General features: G+C 37.0%; 2 protein-coding genes across 5 annotated transcripts; one reads left to right on the top strand and one right to left on the bottom strand.

Moving 5' to 3' along the window:
* Positions 1–140: 140 nt before the first annotated feature.
* LOC115995673 (cytochrome c1-2, heme protein, mitochondrial-like) lies at positions 141–4,409 on the top strand. 2 transcript variants are annotated; one of them, XM_031234775.1, is made up of 9 exons: positions 141–249; positions 339–371; positions 480–580; positions 1,646–1,824; positions 2,112–2,391; positions 2,478–2,549; positions 2,697–2,813; positions 2,895–2,960; positions 3,966–4,409. In XM_031234775.1, the coding sequence occupies exons 1-9, from the start codon at positions 246–248 to the stop codon at positions 4,080–4,082; spliced, it is 969 nt and encodes a 322-aa protein (XP_031090635.1). In that variant the 5' UTR covers positions 141–245; the 3' UTR covers positions 4,083–4,409. The 2 variants fall into 2 exon arrangements, with proteins under 2 accessions (XP_031090635.1, XP_031090634.1); XM_031234774.1 differs by having other exon boundaries at positions 1,643–1,824.
* A 250-nt stretch (positions 4,410–4,659) lies between these two features.
* Positions 4,660–8,756, bottom strand: LOC115995647 (boron transporter 4). 3 transcript variants are annotated; one of them, XM_031234748.1, is made up of 14 exons: positions 8,648–8,755; positions 8,419–8,532; positions 8,114–8,196; positions 7,819–8,011; positions 7,543–7,681; positions 7,238–7,403; positions 6,986–7,152; positions 6,726–6,899; positions 6,536–6,631; positions 6,272–6,388; positions 5,860–6,179; positions 5,434–5,713; positions 5,128–5,268; positions 4,660–5,025 (listed from the first exon to the last, which is right to left on the bottom strand). In XM_031234748.1, the coding sequence occupies exons 2-14, from the start codon at positions 8,520–8,522 to the stop codon at positions 4,975–4,977; spliced, it is 2,031 nt and encodes a 676-aa protein (XP_031090608.1). In that variant the 5' UTR covers positions 8,523–8,532; positions 8,648–8,755; the 3' UTR covers positions 4,660–4,974. The 3 variants fall into 3 exon arrangements, with proteins under 3 accessions (XP_031090608.1, XP_031090609.1, XP_031090611.1); XM_031234749.1 differs by having other exon boundaries at positions 8,656–8,680; XM_031234751.1 differs by lacking the exons at positions 4,660–5,025; positions 5,128–5,268 and having other exon boundaries at positions 5,425–5,713; positions 8,648–8,756.
* Positions 8,757–10,261: the final 1,505 nt, after the last annotated feature.

Here is a 10,261-nt window from a genome sequence, read left to right as displayed (position 1 = left end):
GAATGAGCCCGTTAGGCGTTAGTTGACCAACTGTTTTACCCGGATCCGACTTCACTCACCGAGGCGCACTTCGAGTGACCAAACCCGAATTTGTCTCGGATCTAAGCCCGACCCGATGACTCGATCAATGATTCAACAATCAATATGCCCTGAAAATCACCTACGCCATCGCCAATTCTCTTTCTGTCGCCTGACAAAATAGAGTCATCGTCAAAGCTGCTGTTCCTTCGCATCTGATATTCATCATGGGTAATCTTTCTCTCCTTGTTCAATTCTTATTCTGATTTTTTTTTTTGGGAAGCAAAATGAGTTAATTGTTTTGATTTATTAATTTGCAGGTTTGGCGAAGAAGTTCAGGATCGGAGCTGAAGGTATCAGCATAGCTAACGATGTTAATTAAGATTCGGTCTTAATTAGTACTTTAATTACCTGTTCATCATTTCCGCTTATGCTTGAAACTTTGTGAATTTTTACATCAGGATTTGGAAAAATCAATTGGTTTTTAGGCAGAGTTACGCGACAGGGAGGCCATTCTAAGCTTCCGACTGCCTTTGATTCACTAAAAGCGGCTAGTTTTCAGGTATGATTGTATGAACTATGGACGTAGAATGCAGTTTTTCTTCATAAATGAGCCATTGAGCTCTAAAACTAGCCTCCTTTTTATTTTATTTTATTGATGCTCTTTTGCTGCTGCTATATAGTTTTTTGTTGCAAATATTAAACCATTGCTTAATTGAGGTGCGTAGATGCAAGTTAATAGGATCACATAAAGTGTTCCAATTTTATAGGATATGTAATTAGGAAATTTAATACTCTGTACCATTCAACTTCTTGGGATACTTGTTAAATTGCATTATTGGCACTCTTAATTGGGTTGCTCTGTAGTTCTCACTATCCATTATGCTTAAATCTTTGGAATGTATATTGTCTAGCAAAGTAGCAAATTTCCCATGGTTGCCTCCATGCTGTAGCAAATCAATAATTTGTGCACAATTAGTGCTTTTGTCTAATTGATACATAAGCAAACCACAATTTGCAGGCTTGGAGGTGGGGTTGGCCTTATTTAATGAATGAGAACCATTTTTTGAATCTCAAAACTAGAAAGTTGTTGGCACCAATACTATTGGGTACACCCTTGATTTGTTTAGAAGGAAATCATGATCCTATATTTTCCACTTGGATGAGCTTATCTTTTACTCTTCAGTGGCATAATGGGGGAGACCTACTCTAATTGCAAAATATGCTTTAATATGTGCAAAAAATACTGGATGTCAGAATTGACAATGACAGCTTGCTGCCTAGAGAGGATCCCACTGGATAACTATGGTCATACACTAAGTTGAAAACATTTAGTTTCAGTGACCATCATAGTGTTCTTACCAAAGCATTAGAAAGTCATGCATTTGGAGTCTTTATAACTTTTTCAGTTTTATTTAGTCAAGTGAGGTTTTCATTTAGTACCTGATTTAGTTTTTGTATTTATAGTTTAGAGCACTTAATTAGTTGTTTTAGGTCAATATTTTTAGTTGGATGGTAAGAGACAACTAATCCACCCCTGCATCAAGAATTTGTACTTTATGAGTCAGCACTCATCTACATTGCATGTGAAAATACTAATTGAAGTATTTGTTTCAAATGTTAGCAGGATGGGCTTGGATCTGCCGGTTTGAAGTCTTTTAGAGTACTTGCACTTATTGGTGCTGGAGTCTCTGGGCTTCTTGGTAGTGCAACTATTGTGTTCTCAGATGAGGCAGAGCATGGCCTAGAATGCCCGAGCTATCCATGGCCTCACAAAGGCATTCTCAGTTCATATGACCATTCATCGTAAGTAGATTATTTTCTGTCTCATATTTGTTGAAATGTTTTCAAGAGGAATGTCACTAGGGATTATGGGTCATCTTCTGTTTAGAAAGTTTTAAATTTAAATCTTCATTGCTTATAATGTCGAAATTTATTTGTCATTGTTTCTGCTGCATATTCATAAGTTTATTCCCTTATGTGATCTAAACAAGATGCAGTTAGTTTTGTTTGGGTTTTGAATGTTTATTTTAGGTATCCTATGGTAGAGTTAGCATTAATTTCTGACTTCATCTACTTAATTTATCAAACAGAATTCGCCGAGGTCACCAGGTTTATCAACAAGTGTGTGCATCTTGCCACTCGATGTCTCTAGTTTCTTATCGTGATCTTGTTGGTGTGGCATACACTGAGGAAGAAACTAAGGCAATGGCTGCAGAGATTGAAGTTGTTGATGGCCCTAATGATGAAGGTGAGATGTTCACACGCCCTGGGAAGCTGAGTGACCGCTTTCCGCAGCCTTATGCAAATGAAGCAGCTGCAAGGTTTGCAAATGGTGGAGCTTATCCTCCTGATCTAAGTCTTATCACAAAGGTATGCTCTTTGGCATCTTAAGATTTGTAGATGGATTCATTTATTTGTCTGTAATGTAATAACCTCCTTCCAATCCTGGCTTTCAGGCCCGACATAATGGTCAGAACTATGTTTTTGCCCTTCTAACTGGCTACCGAGATCCTCCTGCTGGTGTCTCTGTAAGTTCTGCCCCTCAAGCTGCTGCTGCTTTTTAGAAAATCAAATGCTAGATTTTTGGGTCTTGATACTGTGACATTCATAGTCACCTTCTTCGAAATTTATGTTTGAATAGTTGTCACAATTAGTTATCTGGTCTCCCAATGCAGATTCGAGAAGGGCTTCACTATAATCCTTACTTCCCTGGTGGTGCAATTGCTATGCCTAAAATGCTCAATGATGGTGCTGTTGAATATGAAGATGGTGTCCCTGCAACAGAAGCACAAGTATAGATTTTGTCTTCATTTCTGCTATTCTGTGTTTTGTCTTTCCCTGATTATGAAAATCATACTCTGTTTTATGTACAGATGGGCAAAGATGTTGTAACATTCTTGTCATGGGCTGCTGAGCCTGAAATGGAAGAGAGAAAACTGGTAAGTTGCAATGACTTCTTCCCTCCCTTCTTTCTGTATGCTTCAGTTTGAATTGTCTGCAATGCAAGCTTTGGCATCACATGTTGAATCCAACATTGGCAAAAAAAATTTAATTGAGGAATATATATATAAGGTCCCGGCTCATGATAACCACCATCCTGTGAGAACTGTGGACAAATCTGGTTGTCCATCTAGTAGATCTGACGGTTGAAAAATGAAGAAAAATATTTAAAAAATGGGGTCAGTTTCATAAATATTGTAAACTTTGAATTTTTCAAAGTTTACAATATTTATGAAACTGACCCCGCCCCTTTTTTACCTTATTTTGAACCATTAGATCTACTAGATGGACAACCCATATTTGTCCACAGTTCTCACAGGGAGGGTGGCATTACATGTTGAATCCAATATATATACATATATATTCTTGAATGCTTATTTCTCCAGGAGCATATTTGTTGATGAATGCAGCCTTTTTCTGAGTCATTTTTTCATGAAGTTTTAAAAACCTCTTAAGTACAAGAAAGTGATTAGATCCTCTATAATTTGATGACTTAGCCTGTATTTGGAAGGTGCGTGAAACAGTGGATGTATACAATTTGGATATGCATAGCGGGATAGGGGCCTAGACACCTAGTTGCTCTAGTTTTAGCTTCACCAACTAACAATAGCCAAAGTTTTCAATGGTCTTTAAAAAAAAAACAAAAAATGAGATAATGCGTTCCACACTCTAAGATAGATATCCTAACGCAAAATCATCAATGGTATACTATCAACCCCAGCTGAGAGCTTAGTGAGCCTCAATGAATTTATTACTTAGAAGCATAATGAATATTTGAAATGCAATGCATTATGCCATAAATATTTAGTCAAAAGACAGATGGTGGCCATAAAATCAGATGGACCATGCATTTATTTTTCATAGGCATTTCCTCTTCTGCTCTCCTCTCAGATGTCCTGAGAAAAATGGATTCTCTAATCCTTCTGGCTTTCGAATGTACGCAGATGGGTTTCAAATGGATATTTGTGTTGTCACTTGCACTTCTCCAAGCAGGTTACTATCGCCGGTTGAGATGGTCAACCCTCAAGTCCCGTAAGCTGGTTATCGATGCTGTCAACTGATTCTGCAGCGCCTTTGCCCGAATACTGTATCAATGTGAGAGGACAAGAAATAATAATAATAATAATTATCACTTTGATTGACGATTGGGTTCCGTGAGTTTTATACGGAACAGTGAGCATAGATAGGAGAAGAGACAAGAATGGAGTCTCTATTACAAGTATTCTTGAGTTGTTAAACTCAGATACACAATTTTGATGCCATATTTAACTGTCGTTTCTATGTTACTCTGTTACTTGATTCATTTCGTTCCCATCATCATTGTATTTCAAACTCCATATTTGTGGTTCAGAATAAAAACGAGGTGTCAATGATGGTTTTGGTTTGTTGGCTGAGTAATTTAGTTTGAATTATTTAATCTTATATATTATTTGTGATGCATAATTTATTATTGTTAAGTATATATAATATAATATATAAATAAAAACGTACTTTTAATTTGGTATTAGAGTCAGATTTATGCGAAACAAATTAGACTCAGATTTATGCGAAACAAAAAAAAAATAAAAAAAAAATCACTTGACTATTGGTTAGGAAGATCAGCTTAATCACTTGACTATTGGTGATTAAAATATAATATAAATTAAAGTGGGATAAAAAGTTATATAAATTAATAACTATACAACACTTACAAACCTTGCTAAGAACACTCTTTACATCAATATGTGCTAACATATGCAGCCTAACACCGGGCTAGCTTAATTAATGGACAAAGTGTCGGTCATATTGATTTGATTTGTCCATATTAGACGGAATTTTAAACTTTTGACCACTCATGTCAACCAAGTTGGATTGATTCCTTTTAACATACAGCTTAATCATCTGTTTTTGTATACAAATAGCCTAAAATCATATCTAAACAGCTTTTACTTCATGTCTTCAGTTTGCTTGGGATTAATGCAACTCCTCTACTTCAGAGTCTGTAGAGTGATCCGTTGGATGAACCTGCAAAATCCCTCCACTCTTTTACACTCAAATCACTTGAACAATTACTGATTCCAACTCACTTAATTCAAATTTATATATATAATGCGAGCTTTACTATACCTGAGGGCGTTTATCATCAAAGCTGATAGTCCTAAGCTTCAACTCTCCTCTCCTGGTTGTTAGTTCATCCAATAGCTCTGCGTCGTTCATTCCGTCTTCACCTTCCTCATCACTTCCAGGAATATTATGTACTTCCATCTCCTGATAACACACACCTATATCAGATTCTTTTTTGCATATTCGCATGTAGTACTGTTGCGTATGTCTCATATGTACTGAATGCAATAGAGCTACGTCTACATGTTTAAGGTTGCAGATATATAAATATGATAGCTTGTAACTCTCGTTTAGCTTAGCTTAGCTTACCCTGAAGGAGATGCTGAGGGAAGGCTGAAGGGCACCGGCAATTTCCTCGTACTCAGCTGCATCGAGCTCTTGCAAGGACCGAGGAGGCAGCAGCTTAGGTAGAAGATGCTGTCTTATGGTTATCAGCAGAAAGAACGGCACGGGGAAGAGAATGCCGGCTATGGGGATCAAGGTGACTCCATAGCAGAGCAGCAAGTACACAAATTGGAACACTGTGAATATCACTATGTGTCTGTATGGTACAGTCTCCACAAATGATGCATGAGCTCCCTCAAGAACCCTGCCAGAGCATATATATAATATATAAACATAAATGTGCAATCCAACTATCAGCTTAGCCTTATTTAGTATCAGAACCAACCCCATGCCAAATGTCATGAGTTCAAATCCAAGAAGGCTGCAGGAATAAAATAACAGCTAACATACTTGAATCTTCTTGCTGGTGTGATGAACAGGAGCAGCATTCTTTCCCAGAGTTGGTTTCCCGGAAGGCTGTCGATGGCCATGTAGGCGAAATATCCCCAAAGGACCGAGGTCGGGATCTTCTTCATCACGGGCACTGCACATACTGATGCTGCAACCAGCACGGACTGCAACAGATTGCTCACTCTCTGCTCGTTAACGCGAACAGGCAGGTACTCATCGATGTGTTTCTCGGGATCGAATGTGTCATTCCCCTTTTCTCCTTCATTTCCAATTTTCATTACAGCCTCCTTCAAGTCTTCAAGTTCTTTATCCACTGCAGACTTCAAAACAACAGCCATTGTTTATAACCACACCTTCATGGTTTCGCGCTTTTAGCATGAGAAAATTGAAAATAATAGAGAGGCATACATACAATAGATGAACTGTCTATCTCTATGAACACTGCTTGCATCTTGCCATACATTCCTTGTTTGCTCTCCTTTTGCCTTATACTTTCCTTTGCTGTTTCTACCATCTTCCTCCTCATCAACTGCTTGGCATGTGTTAAGAGTCCCACATTGAAAAATAAGACAGAAACATATGTGTTTATAAGGCCATGAATTAGACTTACTAAATTCATTAGATTCAGTATTTCAGTGTGGTTTGACCTATGTGCATTATATTATAGTATCCGCACCTTTCTTTTAAGAACAACCAAGCTTTTTGTATGCATAGGGGATTGTGGCAGGACACCATTTGAAGGAGGCAGTCCAATTAAACCGCAAAGCAAAGTCTGAAAAACAAAAAACCAATCTGAATCATCAAAAGCCTTGAAGATGAGATCAAATCGTCGGAAAATGGCAAGAATGTATCTCAGTTTGTCATACCATAAATCCCAAGAGGAAGATGTCATAATGGTAAGCAGAAGGGTTCTTCAGATTAAACTCCTTTTGTTGCGCGAGCTGGGAAGCTACGCTGTGGTCGAAGAAATAAAGCCCGGCAATCATCATGGCTGGAATCAAGGCCGCAAAGATGTATGCAGCAGGAACCCTTCCCATATCCTGCACTTTTAACCTAACTTACTTCTGCTAAGCTCTGATACCAAATTGAAACATGTGTTCCGTATATAGAGCCAAGAAATATGTACCTGGATAACAGTCCAGTGCTGTGTCGCTCCAGAATCCCAAGCAAGGGGACTATAGAGCCTTCTGGGAACACCAGACGGAACTTTGGCCGGTATGCTGTATGAAAGTGCTGACCAAACCAGAACCATCAAAGGAACTCCATAATCAGCAATGAAGCTTCTGAACCAGCCTGTTTTTTACGTGTCGAGTTGTCAGAATCATACCATTGATTCATTGAAATCATGAACTATGATGCTTGCAAAAACCTAGCTAACCTGTGCCATACCACCATGACCTTGCCTTTCTGCTTTTCAAGGCAGTGTAGAGAAGGCCAAGAGAAAATATGACCCCTAGCAGCCCATTGGTGTAAAGCCACTGAAACTGGTTTTTATCTGACTTTGGATCTTCATCTTTAGGAACATTAAACTCACTCACTATTCCCTGAGAGGTTAGAACATTTGAACAAGTTTTAGAGACCAAAAGGCGTTAGGGCTCAGCAACTAATTTTACCAAATACTTTAATTTCAATCAGTTAGCTTATCAGCTACTAACTTTTCAGCTAAACGTGCCAAACAGGTACCTTAATTGCCTCTTGAATAAACAAAACCGCGATTAGCATCCCAAATGTTTCCCCTGCAATCCTTGTGAACCGGTTTATCACCCGACCAGCGTTGAATATCGCCAGAAGAAACAGCATCAGAGCTGTCCACACACAAACCCTGCAACATTACATCCAAAAGGGTCTGTCAATAGTTAGATTTTGGAGTAAAAGAAGTCTAGAATATCAAAAGTTTTGGACAAGAGGACCAAAATTAAAACTTTTCAAGAAACCAAATAGATGAAGAGAAATTAATACCATCCGGTCCAAGCCAAATAGAGTTGTTGTCCCAAATCTTTCTGGTCTTTAGCAAACTTGTAGAGGTAAGTGTACATGATAATGGTGGGCTCTGCAACTCCCAGTATCAGAAGAGGCTGTCCTCCAAGAATGGAGTGCATGATACCACAAATAGCAGTGGAGGACAAGGTTTCCACAGCGCTCAAGCTGCCATCTATTTTAATTTCCAACAAACAAAATCTCAGATTAAGGTAAACCCAAAAACTGATTTGATTCGCAAAAATTAATGAAACAGTAGACAGACAGACATACAAACCTGTGTCCCTGCTCAGTTGCTCTCCAAAGGCAATCACAGGAAGAGCAGAAGCAAAAAATATATATGCTGTTGGAGCTAGTATCCTGAAAAACATGAACATATATTAGAATCAAACGCTTATCACTACACAAAAAACTAAACTTTATTTTCTTATACCCATCACATTTTCGATAGGCAAGTTCTGGACTTGGCCTTTCAGGCCTCTGTCCAGCAATCCCCTAGCCACAGGTGCTGAACTTGGCCTTTTACCGGCCTCTGCCCAATACCTGGAATATATACAGAGAAGGAAATGTATGTATATATACCCTATTCCGGACCGGATTCCGGCAACCCAATCTTGCTTATAGCAGGCTACTCTTCCCCTAACATCCTCTGCAATACCTCTGAATGGAGTTCTGAGATTCTGCATGGCTGGAAACCTTGAACATATGAATCAAAATCTTATATTAATTGCAATATCATATTATAAACCAAGATCTTTTTAGTGGGTTTCCTCAAAAGAATCAAAATCTTGTATTATAGGCTAACCAGTACCTGGAAACAGCAGGAGGGAGTGTAACTATTTTGCAGGGTCTGAGTTGTGTTCCTTTTCAAATGTGGTTCCAAACAGCAGAGACATTTGGTGAGTTATATAACGTATATGGGCAACGGCGGGCAAATGGCAGACTTGAAAATTAAATCACTGGCCCACTGGACGGCATACACGTACGAGGCCACCACACATTATAATTGTTTATAATATTTAACATTTGGGGGACATTGACTTATTTAAATAAAGGAATGTTTAGAATATTTAACATGAATTTTTTGCACTTTTAGTCTCAAGACTATAGTAACACTTGCAGAATTGATCCACGACTATTGTTTTTGTTTTAAAAATGGTCCTTCCGACAGCTTTTCAGTTGTCTGGAAACAAAAATCGGCGGATTTTCAGGCAATTTTTTGTCGGAAAAAAAAATAGTAGATTTTTCGTCAATTTATCACCGGGAAAAAAAATCTCATTTCAAGTAGGATTAAAATGATTTTTTTTAAATAACTAAAGTTAAAACTAATTCATTTCTAAGAACATACGTAGCCAATTTAATTATTTTGATTTTGGTAAACTAATTAAAGTTAAAACTAATTCATTTCTAAAAATATATGTAGCATATTTAATCTTAGTAAAATTAAGTACAAATTCAAAATTATTTTTTACTTTTTAGTTTAAATTTAAATTATTTTTACTTTTTAGCAAATTAAGTAAAAATTGAAAATTATTAGTACAAATTCAAGATCAACAAAAACAATATTATTTAGATTAAATTTAAATTATTAGCCAATTATTAAATTTAATCTTAATATTATTATTTTTGTTGATCTTGAATTTGTACTTGATTGGTTAAAAATTAAAAATAATTTAAATTTAAACTAAAAAAGTAAAAATAATTTTGAATTTGTACTTAATTTTACTAAGATTAAATTGGCTACATGTTGTGAGCATAAACATAAATGTGCAGTCCAACTATCAGCTTAGACTTTTAGTTGGATGGAGCACGTGATTCAATTTGGTATCGGAGCCATGCAAAAGCTCATGGGTTTGAATTTTTGCGCCACCCGAGAAAAAGTCTATGGTTCACGTGTTGCTTGGAGCCCATCAAAGTCAATCGGCCCGCACACGTGAGGGGCACACGTGAGGGGGCGTGTGAGCATAAACATAAATGTGCAGTCCAACTATCAGCTTAGATTTTTAGTTGGATGGAGCACGTGATTCAATTCATGTTTTTAGAAATGAATTAGTTTTAACTTTAATTAGTTTACTAAAATTAAAATAATTAAATTGGCATATGTTTTTAAAAATGAATTAGTTTTAACTTTAATTAATTTTTTAGAAATGTTTATTTTAATCCTACTTGAAAGGGGAATTATTTTTTTCCGGGAGAGTAACGGAAAATTTGCTGTTTTTTTTTCGGCGAAAAATTGTCGGAATATAGCCAAATTTTGTTTTTTGGCGAGTAGTTGACTGAAAAGCTGCCGAAAGGACCTTTTTTGCAACAAAAATAATAGTTGTAGATTAAAATTGCAAAATTTGAAAGTCGTGAACCAAAATTACAAGTGCTACTAAAGTCGTCAGTCGTGGGACTAAAAGTACAAAAAACTCTATTTAACATT

Source organism: Ipomoea triloba, chromosome 11, assembly GCF_003576645.1.
Source record: "Ipomoea triloba cultivar NCNSP0323 chromosome 11, ASM357664v1".
NCBI lineage: Eukaryota > Viridiplantae > Streptophyta > Magnoliopsida > Solanales > Convolvulaceae > Ipomoea > Ipomoea triloba.
Note: the sequence above shows the minus strand (reverse complement) of the source record. Positions and strands in the feature narration are given on the sequence as shown.